At 41.1% G+C, this 20723-nt stretch overlaps 1 protein-coding gene across 1 annotated transcript in view; it reads left to right on the top strand.

Annotated features, from left to right (window-relative positions):
- The window catches only part of LOC128640316 (alpha-2-macroglobulin-like protein 1), a gene marked incomplete in the record, with an annotated part of 543542 nt that overhangs the window by 182234 nt on the left and 340585 nt on the right, over window positions 1–20723 (top strand). The window contains 2 exon segments of the mRNA XM_053692806.1: window positions 1210–1328; window positions 1422–1589. Coding sequence (XP_053548781.1) covers window positions 1210–1328; window positions 1422–1589 — 287 coding nt within the window.

Raw genomic sequence — 20723 nt, 5'->3', positions numbered from 1 at the left:
CAGTACAGTAGACAAACACCAGCGGAGAGGGAAATATAGGGCTATCATGAAATTTATATTAGGTTAATGGAAGACAATCTGTTGCCGAGTAACCATGGAAACTGACAACAAAGCCGCAGTCAACCAAGGTACGGGGCCAATAATAAACAGCCAAAGCCAAATTTTACACATTAAAGTGGATATTATAGTAAGTCCTTTGGAGTGTGCTTTTTTCTACAGGATTGTGCATGTTGTTTGCTGCACCCAAGGCCGTACAGGTGAAGTTAGCAGTGCACTTTGTCTATTTTTGTATGTATATATATATATATATATATATATATATTGTTCATGGCTATAGTTAGAGTTAGCATTAGGGCTAGAGTTAGGTGTAGAGTTATGGCTATGGTTAGAATTAGGGTTAGGTGAAGAGTTATGGCTATGGTTAGAATTAGGGTTAGGTGAAGAGTTATGCTATGGCTAGGGTTATCGTTTTGGTTAGAGATAGGTGTATAGTTATGGATATGGTGAGGATTAGGTGTAGAGTTATGGCTATGGTTAGGTGAAGAGTTATGGCTATGGTTAGAATTAAGTGAAGAGTTATGCTAAGGCTATGGTTATAATTTGGGTTAGAGATAGGTGTAGAGTTATGGCTATGGTTAGGTGAAGAGTTATGGCTATGGTTAGAATTAGGTGAAGAGTTATGCTAAGGCTATGGTTATAATTTGGGTTAGAGATAGGTGTAGAGTTATGGCTATGGTTAGGGTTAGGCGTAGAGTTATGCTATGGTTAGGATTAGGGCTAGAGTTAGGTGTAAAGGTATGGCTATGTTTAGGACTAGGGAAAGAGCTAGGTGTAGGGTTATAGTTAGGACTAAATTTAGGTTATGGTTAGGTGTAGCGTTATGGCTATGGTTAGATTTATGGCTATGGTTAGGGCTAGGTATAGAGTTATGGCTATGGTTAGCATTATGGTAACACAGCACTTATTTCATTGCTAGGTTTAGGGTTAGGGTCAGGGCTAGTTTCAAACTACACTTGGGCTAAGGGTTAGATCTATGTTTAGGGACAGTTCTAACAGTAAGTTTAGGTTTAAGGTTAACCCCTTGAATACCTTAGAGGGCCCCAAACAATGTTGCTAGAGAAATATGTTATAGATTATTTTTATGGTGACAATTTTCATGCACACTTCATACATACTCCTACAAATGCTGTTTCTGCTGGTCCCGTGCAGGGGTACAGATGAATGGAAGAAGCAGCTGTCGGGTATCAGCTATGATCGCTAAGGTGTCCTTCGAGGAATCAGAGATCTCAGATTCCTTTTACAAGCAGGGCCTGAGATACAAGTCCATGGTGAGACTGACATATATGTTTCATTGCTAAATTAGTTGTGTTATTTATGGTGGGATTAGTATTGTTGTAATGACTCCTGTCCCTGAATCACAGATAAAGCTCATGGCCGCTGATGGGACCCCTCTGAAATCAAAAACAATTTACCTCATTGAGAAATATGGCAGGAGAACCACTGAGCGAATGTACGAGACGGATGAAAATGGACTGGTGTATTTTACCTTGGACACCAAGTTGTGGGGTGGACAAATGGTCACACTGACGGTGAGTGCAGAGGTCAGATTATTTAGATAGATGCTGGACCAGTCCAAGATCTAACTAGACCAAGTCTTGCAATAAATTATTTCTTTGCACACAGTCTATATCAGCAATCAAGTGCTGCATTACAAAAGGTCTGCGCACACAATACGTGTTTATATATGCACAGTATATATCAGCAATCAAGTGCTGCATTACAAAAGGTCTGCGCACACAATACGTGTTTATATATGCACAGTATATATCAGCAATTAAGTGCTGCATTACAAAAGGTCTGCGCACACAATACATGTTTATATATGCACAGTATATATCAGTAATTAAGTGCAGCATTACAAAAGGTCTGCGCACACAATACGTGTTTATATATGCACAGTATATATCAGTAATTAAGTGCTGCATTACATAAGGTCTGCACACACAATAAATGTTTATATATGCACAGTATATATCAGTAATTAAGTGCAGCATTACATAAGGTCTGCACACACAATAAATGTTTATATATGCACAGTATAAATCATTAATTATATGTCACATTTCATAAGGTCTGCACACACAATAAATGTTTATATATGCACAGTATATATCAGTAATTAAGTGCTACATTACATAAGGTCTGCACACACAATAAATGTTTATATATGCACAGTATATATCAGTAATTAAGTGCTACATTACATAAGATCTGCACACACAATAAATGTTTATATATGCACAGTATATATCAGTAATTAAGTGCTGCATTACATAAGGTCTGCACACACAATAAATGTTTATATATGCACAGTATATATCAGTAATTAAGTGCTACATTACATAAGGTCTGCACACACAATAAATGTTTATATATGCACAGTATATATCAGTAATTAAGTGCTGCATTACATAAGGTCTGCACACACAATAAATGTTTATATATGCACAGTATATATCAGTAATTAAGTGCTACATTACATAAGGTCTGCACACACAATAAATGTTTATATATGCACAGTATATATCAGTAATTAAGTGCTGCATTACATAAGGTCTGCACACACAATAAATGTTTATATATGCACAGTATATATCAGTAATTAAGTGCTACATTACATAAGATCTGCACACACAATAAATGTTTATATATGCACAGTATATATCAGTAATTAAGTGCTACATTACATAAGGTCTGCACACACAATAAATGTTTATATATGCACAGTATATATCAGTAATTAATGTTACATTACATAAGGTCTGCACACACAATAAATGTTTATATATGTACAGTATATATCAGTAATTAAGTGCTGCATTACATAATGTCTGCACACACAATAAATGTTTATATATACACAGTATATATCAGTAATTAAGTGCTACATTACATAAGGTCTGCACACACAATAAATGTTTATATATGCACAGCATATATCAGTAATTAAGTGTTATATTACTTAAGGTCTGCACACACAATAAATGTTTATATATGCACAGTATATATCAGTTATTAAGTGCTACATTACATAAGGTCTGCACACACAATACATGTTTATATATGCACAGTATATATCAGTAATTAAGTGCAGCATTACAAAAGGTCTGCGCACACAATACATGTTTATATATGCACAGTATATATCAGTAATTAAGTGCTACATTACATAAGGTCTGCACACACAATAAATGTTTATATATGCACAGTATATATCAGTAATTAAGTGCTACATTACATAAGGTCTGCACACACAATAAATGTTTATATATGCACAGTATATATCAGTAATTAAGTGCTGCATTACATAAGGTCTGCACACACAATACATGTTTATATATGCACAGTATCTATCAGTAATTAAGTGCTGCATTACATAAGGTCTGCACACACAATAAATATTTATATATGCACAGTATATATTACTAATTAAGTGCTACATTACATAAGGTCTGCACACACAATAAATGTTTATATATGCACAGTATATATCAGTAATTAGGTGCTGCATTACATAAGGTCTGCACACACAATAAATGTTTATATATGCACAGTATATATCAGAAATTAAGTGCTGCATTACATAAGGTCTGCACACACAATACATGTTTATATATGCACAGTATATATCAGTAATTAAGTGCTGCATTACAAAAGGTCTGCACACACAATACATGTTTATATATGCACAGTATATATCAGTAATTAAGTGCTACATTACATAAGGTCTGCACACACAATAAATGTTTATATATGCACAGTATATATCAGTAATTAAGTGCTACATTACATAAGGTCTGCACACACAATAAATGTTTATATATGCACAGTATATATCAGTAATTAAGTGCTGCATTACAAAAGGTCTGCACACACAATACATGTTTATATATGCACAGTATCTATCAGTAATTAAGTGCTGCATTACATAAGGTCTGCGCACACAATACGTGTTTATACATGCACAGTATATATCAGTAATTAAGTGCTGCATTACAAAAGGTCTACACACACAATAAATGTTTATATATGCACAGTATATATCAGTAATTAAGTGCTGCATTACATAAGGTCTGCACACACAATAAATGTTTATATATGCACAGTATATATCAGTAATTAAGTGCTATATTACATAAGGTCTGTACACACAATAAATGTTTATATATGCACAGCATATATCAGTAATTAAGTGCTGCATTACATAAGGTCTGCGCACACAATAAATGTTTATATATGCACAGTATATATCAGTAATTAAGTGCTGCATTACAAAAGGTCTGCACACACAATACGTGTTTATATATGCACAGTCTATGAGGCCTATCTATCAAGCTCCCAATGGAGCTTGAAGGGCCGTGTTTCTAAAGACCACTGCTCCATAACCCTGTCTGCCTGCTCTGATGAGGCGGACAGGAATCGCCACAATTCACCCCGATCGAGTACGATCGGGTTGATTGACACCCCCTGCTGGCGGCCGATTGGCCGTGAGTCTGCAGGGGGCGGCGTTGCACCAGCAGTTCTTGTGAGCTGCTGGTGCAATGCTGAATACGGAGAGCGTATTGCTCTCCGCATTCATTGAGGTCTGGCGGACCTGATCCGCACTGTTGGATCAGGTTTGCTAGACCTTTAATAAATTGACCTCTATATCAGTAATTAAGGACTGCATTACATAAGGATTTCAGAATAAGTTTGGATTTTGCAATTCTGGATTTGGGAATTTGTGTCAGTGTCAGTAATTAAAGGGACACCAAACCCAAATCTTTTCTTTCGTGATTCAGGTAGAGCATGCAATTTTAAGCAACTTTCTAATTTATGCCTATTATCAATTTTTCTTCATTCTTTTGCTATCTTTATTTGAAAAATAAGGCATCTAAGCTTTTTTCTTGGTTCAGAACTCTGGACAACACTTTTTTATTGGTGGATGAATTTATCCACCAATCAGCAAGGACAACCCAGGTTGTTCACCACAAATGGGCCCGGCATCTAAACTTACATTCTTGCATTTCAAATAAAGATAGCAAGAGAATAAAGAAAGTTTGATAATATGAGTAAATTAGAAATATGCTTAAAATGTCATGCTCTATCTGAATCACAAAAGAAAAAAATTGGGTTCAGTGTCCCTTTAAGTGACACATTACAAAAGGTCTGCGCACACAATACATGTTTATATCAGTAATTAAAAGGGACAGTGTGAACCAATTTTCATTTAACTGCATATAATAGGCACTACTATAAAGAATAAATGCACAGAAGCTGATATAAAAACCCAGTATAAAACTGTTTAAAAACTTTTTTACAAGCTCCCAGTTTAGCACTATTGAAAAGGTAGCTGGAACCCCCACTGCAAGTCATTCTATAGAAAAAAGAGCAGGCACTGCCCTCCCCCCCCCCTTTTCCTCTGCATATGAAAAGACTCTTTACACAAACAGGAGCAAGCTGGAGTAGGTATACGTCAGTATTCTCCTACAACTTTGGGGCTTGGTTAGGAGTCTGAAAATCAGCTAAATATTATTTAAAAAGAAGCAAAACTATACATTTAAAAAAAAGAAGAAGCTGTATAGGCTAAATAAATAAACCATCTACAAAACATTTATGCAAAGAAAAATCTAGTGTATTGTGACAGACCCCTCTGTCAACCTCCCTACGGATTATGGATTCGGGCATTATGTTAAGTCACCCTGTGCCCATTATAGGTAACTGCTAGTTTTGAGTAACTGTTAGTTTTGAGTTACTGTATTGTCTAAGACAGTTGTTGTTAGCAGTTGTAGTTGTTGCACCAGTTTTAAGCAGTGGTTAGAAGCAAAATAAATAGCTGATTTAGACTTAAACTTGGACTGAATTATTTAGACGACATTTTTAAGATGAGGATGTCTCTGCCTAACTAAAAGATATTGCAGATCCTACTGCCTCTCCGCTACATGTATAATGTCCCTTAAGCTCTGCATTACAAAAGGTCTGCACACCCAATGAATGTTCATTAATGCACAATATATATCAGTTATTAAGTAGAACATTACAACAGGTCTGCACACACACAATACATGTTTATATGCACAGTATATATCAGTAATTAAATGCTACATTACAAAAGGTCTGCACACACAATAAATGTTTATATATGCACAGTATATATCAGTAATTAAATGCTACATTATAAAAGGTCTGCGCACACAATACATGTTTATATATGCACAGTATATATCAGTAATTAAGCCCTGCATTACAAAATGTCTGCGCACACAATACATGTTTATATATGCACAGTATATATCAGTAATTAAGCCCTGCATTACAAAAGGTCTGCACACACAATTATTTATATATACTGTGCACATATAAACATTTAAGTACTGCATTACAAAAGGTCTGAGCACACACAAATGTTTATATAAGCACAGTATATATCAGTAATTAAGCCCTGCATTACAAAAGGTCTGCACACACAATTATTTATATATACTGTGCACATATAAACATTTAAGCACTGCATTACAAAAGGTCTGCCCACACAAATGTTTATATATGCACGGTAATTATCAGTAATTAAGCACTGCAATACAAAAGGTCTAGACACACAATAAATGTTTATGTTTGCACAGTTTATATCAGTAATTAAGTGCAGTATTGCAAAAGGTCTGCGCACACAAATGTTTATATAGGTGAGGCTACTGATGTCATAGTGCAGGTGAGGCTACTGATTTCATAGTGCAGGTGAGTGACAGCAACATGTAAAGGGGTAGTGTCCGTACATCACACACCTGGAGGTTGGATAGCGCAGCCACATTAACTCCCTCTCCCCGCTTCTATGGAGTGCACTACAAATCTACTTTATTATTTACATCCTCATAGCACCTTGGCATTTGACTTTGATGTTTGTGGGAGTGCACTTATCCTATTGCATATATATATATATATATATATATATATGTATGTGTATGTATGTGTATGTATGTGTATATGTGTATGTATGTGTATATGTACAGGGAGTGCAGAATTATTAGGCAAATGAGTGTTTTGACCACATCATCCTCTTTATGCATGTTGTCTTACTCCAAGCTGTATAGGCTCGAAAGCCTACTACCAATTAAGCATATTAGGTGATGTGCATCTCTGTAATGAGAAGGGGTGTGGTCTAATGACATCAACACCCTATATCAGGTGTGCATAATTATTAGGCAACTTCCTTTCCTTTGGCAAAATGGGTCAAAAGAAGGACTTGACAGGCTCAGAAAAGTCAAAAATAGTGAGATATCTTGCAGAGGGATGCAGCACTCTTAAAATTGCAAAGCTTCTGAAGCGTGATCATCGAACAATCAAGCGTTTCATTCAAAATAGTCAACAGGGTCACAAGAAGCGTGTGGGAAAAACCAAGGCGCAAAATAACTGCCCATGAACTGAGAAAAGTCAAGCGTGCAGCTGCCATGATGCCACTTGCCACCAGTTTGGCCATATTTCAGAGCTGCAACATCACTGGAGTGCCCAAAAGCACAAGGTGTGCAATACTCAGAGACATGGCCAAGGTAAGAAAGGCTGAAAGACGACCACCACTGAACAAGACACACAAGCTGAAACGTCAAGACTGGGCCAAGAAATATCTCAAGACTGATTTTTCTAAGGTTTTATGGACTGATGAAATGAGAGTGAGTCTTGATGGGCCAGATGGATGGGCCCGTGGCTGGATTGGTAAAGGGCAGAGAGCTCCAGTCTGACTCAGACGCCAGCAAGGTGGAGGTGGAGTACTGGTTTGGGCTGGTATCATCAAAGATGAGCTTGTGGGGCCTTTTCGGGTTGAGAATGGAGTCAAGCTCAACTCCCAGTCCTACTGCCAGTTTCTGGAAGACACCTTCTTCAAGCAGTGGTACAGGAAGAAGTCTGCATCTTTCAAGAAAAACATGATTTTCATGCAGGACAATGCTCCATCACACGCGTCCAAGTACTCCACAGCGTGGCTGGCAAGAAAGGGTATAAAAGAAGAAAATCTAATGACATGGCCTCCTTGTTCACCTGATCTGAACCCCATTGAGAACCTGTGGTCCATCATCAAATGTGAGATTTACAAGGAGGGAAAACAGTACACCTCTCTGAACAGTGTCTGGGAGGCTGTGGTTGCTGCTGCACGCAATGTTGATGGTGAACAGATCAAAACACTGACAGAATCCATGGATGGCAGGCTTTTGAGTGTCCTTGCAAAGAAAGGTGGCTATATTGGTCACTGATTTGTTTTTGTTTTGTTTTCGAATGTCAGAAATGTATATTTGTGAATGTTGAGATGTTATATTGGTTTCACTGGTAAAAATAAATAATTGAAATGGGTATATATTTGTTTTTTGTTAAGTTGCCTAATAATTATGCACAGTAATAGTCACCTGCACACACAGATATCCCCCTAAAATAGCTATAACTTAAAACAAACTAAAAACTACTTCCAAAACTATTCAGCTTTGATATTAATGAGTTTTTTGGGTTCATTGAGAACATGGTTGTTGTTCAATAATAAAATTAATCCTCAAAAATACAACTTGCCTAATAATTCTGCACTCCCTGTATATGTATGTGTATGTATGTGTATATGTACAATCTATTGTCTACTGATACTGTGTGATTTGAACTTACTGCGATACTTGGGAATACAATCACATATCAAAAGCTGAGACTAGCATCTGGATCTATGCAATAACTTATTTTCTTCATATGAGGTGATCTGAAAATATTTGGAAAAGATTGAACTACAAATTGGCTCAAACTGGTGATGTATGATTGTTCTATTTTTTGATATTTAAATCAAAAGTATTTGGTAACCATAACAAATTGCAGTTCAGCAATTTTAAAAAGGTACTTTATATTTTAGACTCATATTCACAGTCCTGTGTAGTTTAAAACTAGTCTTTTGTTTGCCAAATAATTTATAGTTGCAGCCACATGAATATATTTTTTAGAATTTGTCTTAATTGTAGATAATTAAGAATTGAATTCAGCCTAGATAAATTGGCATATAAACTGACTGTTTACATTTAGAATATATATAACTTCTGGTGCTTTAATTAGAGTGTATATTGTTCTATTGTTTAACTAAGCACTGTCATTGTGATATTTAAATGCAACTCTGTTTTGGGAGATAATTGTGAATAAGATAATTTCTATGATTTTTGCATAGCATAGTTTTTAAACTTGTATAGTATTGATTCCTGTCTGGTTCTCTATAAATATAGTTCAATGTGTCTATACATTTTAACTAATACAAAGAACTTAGGAATTTATATTAATTTTATGGTTTTGTATATGCATTTTTTTTAGGGTTTTATTTTAAAGAATAATTATTAAATATATTGTATTATAACCCGGCCATATACTGACATATTAAGCCTAATATCCTTTAAGAGATCCCTCTCTACATATCTCAAAACAGAATGCACCTGTCATGGTTGGTTATATATTTCCTACCTGTTCTATGTAAAAATTTTGCATATATTGTGTATTATTATTATTGTTTTTGAATTTTATTGTACCCTATTGTATCAATGCAATGTTTTGTGGACCCAGGACATACTTAAAAACGAGAGAAATCTCAATGTATCCCTCCTGGTAAAATATTTTATAAATAAATAAATATGTGGATCTATCTGTATATATTTTCTTCTGAGTGAAAAACTTTTTTATGTATTCTAGTCTGAAAACATAAAAGGTATACATTGCTTTAAAAGTATATTGCGATTGACAGGTAGATAGATATTGCGCATACGTTAGGTGTTAGTTAATATTTTCAGGGAGTTACGGTGCTCACATACTCAGTGCAAGGCTTGCTACGTTTGCCTATGTGTGGCGAGGTGAAAATGGAGTAAAATGTATCCATTTTTGCAGAGTAAGTCCTTGTGCTAAATATGTGATACCGATTTGCAACGTGGTTCTATGTTAGCTTATGGGAGTAAAAATTGCGGCCGACGGGTGAAATATATGTGCCGCATTTATATGCGGTGCTGAATATGTGATACCAAAACTGCGTACAAAATGTCGTCACCGGCTTTTGCTGGCGACGCCACATATGTAATCTTGCTCCTGATCTCCAAATCAGCATGCCAAATTTTCATGGCCACCACCAAAGGGAAAAGTTCTAAAAATACCAGGTTACTCATAATCATACCGTGGGCCATGACTCAGCGCACCATCTACTGTTCAGGTAAGCCCAAAACCATGCGCCCCAGATGCATCTGTAAAAAGATGAAGATCTTTCCCAGCCAATATCGGAATAATTGTTAACCTATTAAACTCCCACAGGAAATGCTCCTACACCTTCAATTATGCCTTCAGCTCCCCTAACAACTAAATTGTGTGTTCCTCGGACCTCATCCCCTCTGTAGCCATGGATGGACAACCTCCTGCAGAAAATTCCTTCCAAAAGGGATCACCAGGCAAACAAAGTTTACCAAATAGTGATTGAAGTTCCCTCAATCTCACTTTGGATACCTTGTCCAGAGGCAATCTGCATTCCATAGCCACCAAGTCAATTTGGATCCCCAAAATTCTGAGCGCCATCATTGGACCCTTTTTTTTGTCTGCATTGACTGGAATCCCAAATTTTCTTTCCACTGACATGAAAACCGACATCATTCAAACCAACTGGACCAACAAATAAGAGGTCATCAAGGTAATGGATTAGAGAAGACAACCCCAACTTCTTGAAGTAAGAACAGGATATGAAGCATTCCATAGTACACATAAATTAATAAAATAGGCACAATCTAAATAGTACCCTAATAGATAATGAGAAATAAGGTGGACAGGCAGCAGCCAAAATGCTGATTCTATATCTACTTTTGTAAGAAGAGCCCCACACCATGCCTTCCCGACCAATGCAACAGCCCTATCGAAAGAAGCATATTGAACTTTAGCCAAAGCTGGATCTATACCAACATTGCCCTTTAGGATGGAAGATATGGTGGATCATTCAAAATTGACCAGGAACCTTTTTGAGAACTACGCCCAAACGAGAAATCCTCAAACCCTTTAAAGAGGTGGAGACAAGGGGGCCTGCCATATGCCCAAGATTAACCTCCTTCCTGATTTTTTCCCCCTAACCACCTCCAGAAAGTCCCTAGCAGAAGGCAGATTGTCAGAAATAGAAACAATACCTTGAACCTCAAATAGAATAACGAACCTTGAGCTAAACCCCATGAGTAACAATTCCTCATCTTTCCCTTTCAATTTACCATATTTACCCTCACTCTGGAGTCCATGCACATACACACACACATTCTCTCTCTCACACACACACACACACACACACACACACACACACACACACATATTCTCTCTCTCACACACACACACACACATTCTCTCTCACACACACACACACACATTCTCTCTCACACACACACACACACACACACACATTCTCTCTCACACACACACACACACATTCTCTCTCTCACACACACACACATTCTCTCTCACACACACACACACACATTCTCTCTCACACACACACACACACACACATTCTCTCTCACACACACACAGATAGATATATTATTTAAACATTCACTTGTAATACCAAATTGTGTGGTATTGTTTGTGTGAGGTTACTCAAAGGATAATGTAACCTTTGATATTGATTGTGTACCACTTGTAATCTAGCTCTAAATGTTTTTTGTATATCAGCAATAAAATGCTAGATTGCAAAAGGTCTGCATACTCAATGAGTGCCAGATAACGAGTGGCTTATTTACAGTTACGCACACTCAGAAAGGTGTTTATCACAGCTGTTTGCGTGCCTCGGATTTACTCTTCGTATATTACAAGTTGAAAGAATATGCAATCGCTTGAGCGCAATTGAGATTTATAATTGAATGATTACTGCATCCTCAGAGCTCTGGTTAATTGTTTTGCAAAACAGAAATGTGTCACAAAACACATCTAAAAGACAATACAAAGTACAGTTACACTCATAATAACACTATCTAATAAAAAAAATTCCAAAAATATATTGCACAAAAAAGTTCAAAGGGCTCAAAGATATGAGTTCTCAGGTGTTAGAAAAACATAATTTATGTAAGAACTTACCTGATAAATTAATTTCTTTCATATTGGCAAGAGTCCATGAGCTAGTGACGTATGGGATATACAATCCTACCAGGAGGGGCAAAGTTTCCCAAACCTCAAAATGCCTATAAATACACCCTTCACCACAACCACAATTCAGTTTAACGAATAGCCAAGTAGTGGGGTGATAAAGAAAGGAGTAAAAAGCATCAACAAAGGAATCTGGAAATAATTGTGCTTTATACAAAAAAAATCATAACCACCATAAAAAAAGGGTGGGCCTCATGGACTCTGGCCAATATGAAATAAATGAATTTATCATGTAAGTTCTTACATAAATTGTTTTCTTTCATGAAATTAGCAAGAGTCCATGAGCTAGTGACGTATGGGATATCAAATACACAAGATGTGGAACTCCACGCAAGAGTCACTAGAGAGGGAGGGATAAAAATAAACAGCCATATGCTGAAAAATTAATCCACAACCCAAAATATGTTATTGTCATGAAGAAAACAAAAACTTAAAACATCAGCAGAAGAATCAACTGAAACAGCTGCCTGAAGAACTTTTCTACCAAAAACTGCTTCTGAAGAAGCAAATACATCAAAACAGTAGAATTTAGTAAATGTTTGCAAAGAGGACCAAGTTGCCGCTTTGCAAATCTGATCAACTGAAGCTTCATTCTTAAAAAACCACGAAGTGGAGACTGATCTAGTAGAATGAGCTGTAATTCTCTGAGGCGGGGCCTTACCCGACTCTAAATAAGTTTGATGAATCAAAGGCTTTAACCAAGAAGCCAAGGAAATAGCAGAAGCCTTCTGACCTTTCCTAAAACCAGAGAATAAAACAAATAGACTAGAAGTCTTTCTGAAATCTTTAGTAGCTTCAATTTAATATTTCAAAGCTCTCACCACATCCAAAGAATGTAAGGATTTTTCCAAATAATTCTTAGGATTAGGACACAAGGAAGGGACAACAATTTCTCTACTAATGTTGTTAGAATTTACAACCTTAGGTAAGAACTTAAATGAAGTCCGCAAAACCGCCTTATCCTGATGAAAAATCAGAAAAGGTGATTCACAAGAAAGAGCAGAAAGCTCAGAAACTCTTCTAGCAGAAGAGATGGCCAAAAGGAACAACACTTTCCAAGAAAGTAGTTTAATGTCCAAAGAGTGCATAGGCTCAAATGGAGGAGCCTGTAACGCCCTCAAAACCAAATTAAGACTCCAAGGAGGAGAAATTGATTTAATGACCGGCTTAATACGAACTAAAGCCTGTATAAAACAGTGAATATCAGGAAGAGTAGCAATCTTTCTGTGAAATAAAACAGAAAGAGCAGAGATTTGTCCTTTCAAGGAACTTGCAGACAAACCTTTATCCAAACCATCCTGAAGAAACTGTAAAATTCTAGGAATTTGAAAAGAATGCCAAGAGAATTTATGAGAACACCATGAAATGTAAGTCTTCCAAACTCGATAATAAATCTTCCTAGAGACAGATTTACGAGCTTGTAACATAATATTAATTACTGAGTCAGAGAAACCTCTATGACTTAGCACTAAGCGATCAATTTGCATACCTTCAAATTTAATTATTTGAGATCCTGATGGAAAAACCTTGAGACAGTAGGTCCAGCCTTAACGGAAGTGGCCAAGGTTGGCAACTGGACATTCGAACAAGATCCGCATACCAAAACCTGTGGGGCCATGCTGGAGCCACCAGCAACACAAATGATTGTTCCATGATAATTTTGGAGATCACTCTTGGAAGAAGAAACTAGAGGCTGGAAGATAAAGCAGGTTGATAATACCAAGGAAGTGTCAGCACATCCACTGGACCTGGACAGGTATCTGGGATAATCCACCTCCCAATTGTCTACACCTGGGATATGAACCACATAAATTAGACAGGAGCTGGATTCCTCCCAAACAAGTATCCGAGATACTTCTTTCATAGCTTGGGGACTGTGAGTCCCACCCTGATGATTGACATATGCCACCGTTGTAATATTGTCTGTCTGAAAACAAATGAACGGTTCTCTCTTCAATAAAGGCCAAAACTAAAGAGTTCTGAGAATTGCACGGAGTTCTAAAATATTGATTGGTAATCTCGCCTCTTGAGATTTCCAAACCCCTTGTGCTGTCAGAGATCCCCAGACAGCTCCCCAACCTGAAAGACTCACATCTGTTGTGATCACAGTCCAGGTTGGACGAACAAAAGAGGCCTCTTGAACCAAACGCTGGTGATTTAACCACCACGTCAGAGAGTGTCGAACATTGGGATTTAAGGATATTAATTGTGATATCTTTGTATAATCCCGGCACCATTGATTCAGCATACAAAGCTGGAGATGTCTCATGTGAAAACGAGCAAAAGGAATCGCATCTGATGCTGCAGTCATGAGGCCTAAAACTTCCATGCACATAGCCACTGAAGGGAATGACTGAGACTGAAGGTGCCGACATGCTGCAACCAATTTCAAACGTCTCTTGTCTGTTAGAGACAGAGTCATGGACATTGAATCTATCTGGAAACCTAAAAAGGTGACTCTTGTCTGAGGAATCAAGAAACTTTTTGGTAAATTGATCCTCCAACCATGTTTTCGAAGAAACAACACTAGTTGATTCGTGTGAGATTCTGCAGAACGTAAAGACTGAGCTAGTACCAAGATATTGTTCAAATAAGGAAACACCGCAATACCCTGTTCTCTGATTACAGAGAGTAGGGCACCTAGAACCTTTGAAAAGATTATTGGAGCTGTTGCTAGGCCAAATGGAAGAGCAACAAATTGGTAATGTTTGTCTAGAAAAGAGAATCTCAGGAACTGATAATGTTCTGGATGAATCAGAATATGAAGGTGTTACGGTTACCCTTAGTCTCGCTGAGAGATGGACCGCTTAGTAGCCTGGATCCCTATTGCTAAAGAGGGGAGAAGCTGCTTTCCATAGTATTCTATATGAGTCTCGCAAATATAGAATAATCTCCCTTAGCTGCAGTACCGCTAGGATACCCTTCTGCCCACAAAAACGAGTCAACGCTGCGATTGAGGGTCAAACAAGAACTCAGGACTGGGATGCCCAGCCTGCTTTTTATTAAGGTTACATGCACACAGGGCACTCCCAGGGGGAGAGGGGGGGAAGCACAAAATCCCCCATCACACATTTAGATAGAGAGCACTGTCCTTTGACAGGCCACAATAGGATTACAGTACTTAAGATAACAAGTTTACAAGTTCATCTTATCAATTAGCAGTCTGGCTCCAGAGGTGATTAGACAATAGTTTCTAAAAGCTGAAAAAAAAGAGTTAACTCTTTATGAAATGATACTTGTTACGGTTTTCTTGGAGCCCTTCTTAGGCGCTGGCTTGCTGGTTCAGGCATTGCTGCTGGGAAATAAGCTCTTCACAACAAAATAACTAATGCTTCTGTAACAGTGCTCCCTTTCTGTGGAACACTCTGGCAGACACGGTCTGACCCCTTTTCGGGGCAGACTAAGGCTGTCCAGACCGCTGATTATGCGGGGCTGAGGTCGGTTTGTCTGGACAACCCGTCGGCGTTGCCATTCTGTTTCCCAGGTCTGTAAGTAATGGTGAAATTGAAGGGTTGCAACGATAAGCTCCAACGTAATAGCCTGCCGTTATCTCCAGAGACCCGGTTCAGCCACACCAACGGGTTATGGTCGGTGACCAGAGTGAACTCCTGACCATATAAATAGGGAGTCAATTTCTTTAATGCCCACACCAAAGCCAAACACTCCTTTTCGACCGCTGCATAGCTGACTTCGCGGGGCAGGAGCTTCCGGCTGATGTAGGCAACTGGATGCTCCCCTCCATCTTCGCCTACTTGGCTGAGGACGGCTCCCAGCCCGAACATGGAAGCATCTGTATGGACGATAAAACGTTTGTTAAGGGCTGGGGCCGCCAAGACAGGAGCGTTAATTAGAGCATTTTTGAGAGCCTGGAAAGCCGTTTCACAGTGGGGAGACCACAGGACCTGTCGAGGTAAGTTCTTCTTGGTCAAGTCAGTCAGGGGTTTGGCAAGTGTGCTGTAGTCTGGTACGAACCGTCTATAGTACCCTGCCGTGCCCAGGAAGGCTAGGACCTGAGTCTTAGTGATGGGGGTGGGCCAATTGGCGACAGCTTCTATTTTGGCCGGCTCTGGTCGCTGCTTTCCACACCCCACCCGGTGACCCAGGTACTGTACCTCGGCCATCCCAAAGTGGCATTTTTCTGGCTTCAGAGTCAGGCCAGCAGCCCGGATCTGATCCAGAACCATTCCCACATGAGCTAAGTGGTCCTCCCAGGACTCACTGTGGATCGCTATGTCGTCCAGGTAGGCGCAAGCAAAACTCTGGAAGCCATCCAGGAGCCTATCCACCAAGCGCTGGAATGTAGCTGGGGCATTCTTCATCCCAAACGGCATTACCCTAAACTGATATAAGCCGAATGGGGTGACGAATGCCGACTTGGGGATAGCCTCCGGGGCCAGGGGAATCTGCCAGTAACCTTTGCAGAGGTCAATAGTGGTCAGGTAATTTCCCCTGGCTATACGATCGAGTAGCTCGTCTACCCTGGGCATAGGGTAAGCGTCCGTCACGGTATTTTCATTGAGCCTCCGATAGTCTACGCAGAACCGGGTGGTCCCATCTTTCTTGGGCACCAAGACAACTGGGGAGGCCCAGGGACTATCGGAGGGCTCAATTACCCTGAGCTGGAGCATCTCATCGATCTCCTTCTTCATTTCTGTCCTAACTGCTTCGGGGATTCGGTACGGAGCCTGGCGCAAGGGAGCTTGTCCCGGAGTATCTACCTGGTGGGTGGTTAAAGTAGTGTACCCTGGCTTCGGGGAGAAGGTGAGGTGTTTAGACTGGAGGAGTTGGTTGAGCTGCTCCCTTTCAGTGGGGCTAAGTCGGTCCCCTATCTGAACCTGCGCCACTATACCTGTGGGGATGCTCTTTTCTAATAGGTCTGGAATGGGTAAACTGTCGGGGTCTTCCTGAGGGGAACAACATACGGCCGTCACGTTCTCTGGCCGCTCAAAATATTCCTTGAGCATGTTTACATGGAATGTCTTTCTAAGATTGTTGTCGTGGCAGCTAGCTATCACATAAGTGGTGTCTCCCCTTTTCTCTACGATCTGGTAGGGACCCTGCCAGGACGCCTGCAATTTGTCTGTCTTCACCGGCTTAAGTACTAACACCTTTTGTCCTATGGTGAAGATTCTCTTTCGGGCCCCCCGATCGTACCATACTTTCTGTCTTCTCTGGGCCAACTGGAGATTAGCCCGCACGGATTTGGCTAATTGCTCCATTCGGTCCCTGAGTTCCAGCACGTATGGCACAATGGGGACACCGTCAGCCTCCATCTCTCCCTCCCAGTGCTCCCGGATCAGGTTTAGGGGTCCCCGTACCTTTCTTCCGTAGAGCAACTCGAAGGGAGAGAACCCTGTCGTTTCCTGGGGCACCTCCCGATAAGCAAATAGGAGGTGCGGCAGGAAGCGTTCCCAGTCTCGGTATTCCTGAGTGAACGTCTTGAGCATTTGCTTGAGGGTCCCATTGAACCTCTCACACAGCCCGTTCGTCTGGGGGTGGTATGGGGAGCTCAGGAGGGACTTAATTTTGCAAACCTGCCAGAGTTGTTGGGTCAATTCAGCCGTAAATTGGGTGCCTCGGTCGGATAGGATTTCTTTTGGAAATCCTACCCGGGAGAACACCTGTACTAGTGCATTCGCTACCGTATCCGCTTGTATGTTGGATAGGGCGACAGCCTCTGGGTACCTGGTAGCGTAGTCCACTACGGTAAGAATGTATCGCTTACCGGAGGGACTAGGGGTAGCCAGTGGTCCCACTAGGTCAATAGCAACCCGGCTGAAGGGTTCCTCTACAATGGGCATATTTACTAGCTGGGCTTTAGGGTGATCGCCTCGCCTTCCTACTCGTTGACACACATCGCAGGTGTTACAGTAAGTTCTAACGTCAGCGTGCACCCCTGGCCAAAAGAACGTGTGAGTAATGCAGTGTAGGGTACGGGTAACGGCTAGGTGGCCTGCTAAGGGGATGTCGTGGCCTATTTTGAGGATTTCTTGACGGTATTTGTGGGGCACTACCAGCTGTCGCCTACGCTGTCCCCTTTTCTCTGTCCAGCGGTATAGTTTCCCTTTTTCCCATAAGAATGTTTCGTTATCTGCCCCGCCCCCTCCGGTCTCTGCTCGTTCCCGGTACTTTTGTAAGGTCGGGTCAGTCTTAGACTCTGCCTCGAAAGCATCTGGGGTGTCCCAGGGTATGGGGCCTAACCTGTCAGGCAAGGTCGGGGTAGGTCTTACCTGTGTCTCCCGCACTGGTGAGAGCTCTCGCTCCGTCCGGGCTTGGGCCCGTGTAGTCACTGGGTCCGCCTCGTTGTTGCATACTGGAGCATAGGCAGAAGTCATGGGGCCCAAATCGTTGCCCAGTAGTACTTCGGCAGGTAAATTATCCATTAGGCCCACGTTCACAGCCCCCTTTCCCGCTCCCCAATCAAGATGCACTTTAGCTGTTGGAATTTTGTACACATCCCCCCCCCCCCGCCACTCTAACGGCCACAGTCTGTCCGGATCGCTTGTGCTCTGGCACCAAATGACTCTGTACCAGCGTGATAGTAGCCCCTGTGTCTCGCAATCCCTCGGTAGATCGCCCCTCGAGCCATACCCTCTGCCGATGGTGCTGGCGGTTATCTGAGGCAGCATATACAGGGTCTGCCTCGTGAAGCGGCCCCACATATCCCTCCATAGGGGCCTCTTGGTTAACACAGAGGGCCCGGGCCGGACGATAGGACCCAGAGGGGTAATTGTAATTCCTGGGTGTCTGGTGCGTATTAAGGGGGCAGCTAGCCATGAAATGCCCTGGTTGCTTGCATCGGTGGCAAGTCGGTCTGGGACGCTCAGAGCTGTTATTGGGTGGTCCTGAGTGTCGGACGGGCCTTGTGGGCACCGGGGCTCGGAATTCAGTACGAGGGGGTGCACGGTAAACCTCTCTGGGTTCGACCCGTGCTGGAGCTCGGTAGTTCATGGGTTCGTGAAGACGGGAGTCATAATGTTCATCGGCCAATTTGGCTGCTTCTTCTAAGGTAGAAGGCCGCCTGTCTCGCAGCCATTCCTTCCCTTGCTGTTCCATGCCATTATAAAAATGTTCTAAGAGAAACAATTGTAAAATTTCCTCCCCAGTCACCGCTTTACTTCCGCTCAGCCAGTGATTTGCCGCTCTCCGCATTCGGTGCGCCCATTCCATATGGGTATCGTTAGGCTTCTTTTCCGTGCCCCGAAACTGTCGGCGATACGTGTCCGGAGTTACAGCGTACCGTCGCAACAGTGTCTCCTTAACTAGCTCATACTGTGTCACTTCCTCAGCACCCAGAGTACGAAAGGCTTCCAGGGCTCGCCCGGATAGTTTCCCAGACAATATCGTGGGCCACTCTCTGTTGGGAATCTGGTGCAGGGCACATTGCCTTTCGAAGTCCGCCAAATATTCATCAATCCCTGTCTCGCTCTCTAGGAAGGGTCGAAATGCCGCATAGGGTATCTTGGGCCTCCCAGCATTTTCGACAGGGATGATTACCTGCGGGGCTTCAGCATTGCGGTGTGCATTCGCTAGGTTGAGTTCGTGGGCTCGAGTCTCTCGTATATCCTCGTCCGCCTCTGCCATCAACTGCTGTACCAATTCCATGGAGGGGTTCGGCCCGTATAATGAGAGCCTTTCCCGAACAATCCTGGTTTTTTCGTCACTAATCGTGGTCGGTGTTTCCGCCATTGTGAAGCTCTGATCCAGTTCGGTCAATTCTGCGATCAGCTCTCTCCTCGGCCGGTTGCTGGCATACCCCCCTCTGCTTTCAAGTAAATCCTTTTGGGTTGTACGCTTCAATTTTTCGTAAGCGCTCTCCATCCGTTCTGTACCTCTCCTAGGAAATCCAGGAAAATCCCGCCGCTGCCGCCAAATGTTACGGTTACCCTTAGTCTCGCTGAGAGATGGACCGCTTAGTAGCCTGGATCCCTATTGCTAAAGAGGGGAGAAGCTGCTTTCCATAGTATTCTATATGAGTCTCGCAAATATAGAATAATCTCCCTTAGCTGCAGTACCGCTAGGATACCCTTCTGCCCACAAAAACGAGTCAACGCTGCGATTGAGGGTCAAACAAGAACTCAGGACTGGGATGCCCAGCCTGCTTTTTATTAAGGTTACATGCACACAGGGCACTCCCAGGGGGAGAGGGGGGGAAGCACAAAATCCCCCATCACACATTTAGATAGAGAGCACTGTCCTTTGACAGGCCACAATAGGATTACAGTACTTAAGATAACAAGTTTACAAGTTCATCTTATCAATTAGCAGTCTGGCTCCAGAGGTGATTAGACAATAGTTTCTAAAAGCTGAAAAAAAAGAGTTAACTCTTTATGAAATGATACTTGTTACGGTTTTCTTGGAGCCCTTCTTAGGCGCTGGCTTGCTGGTTCAGGCATTGCTGCTGGGAAATAAGCTCTTCACAACAAAATAACTAATGCTTCTGTAACAGAAGGTAAGCATCCTGTAAGTCTATTGTAGACATATAATGTCCTTGCTGAACAAAAGGCAGAATAGTCCTTATAGATACCATC

This window comes from Bombina bombina, chromosome 9 (assembly GCF_027579735.1).
Source record: "Bombina bombina isolate aBomBom1 chromosome 9, aBomBom1.pri, whole genome shotgun sequence".
Taxonomy (NCBI): Eukaryota; Metazoa; Chordata; class Amphibia; order Anura; family Bombinatoridae; genus Bombina; species Bombina bombina.
The sequence above is the reverse complement of the archived record's forward strand: the minus strand, read 5'-3'. Positions and strand labels throughout refer to the sequence as shown.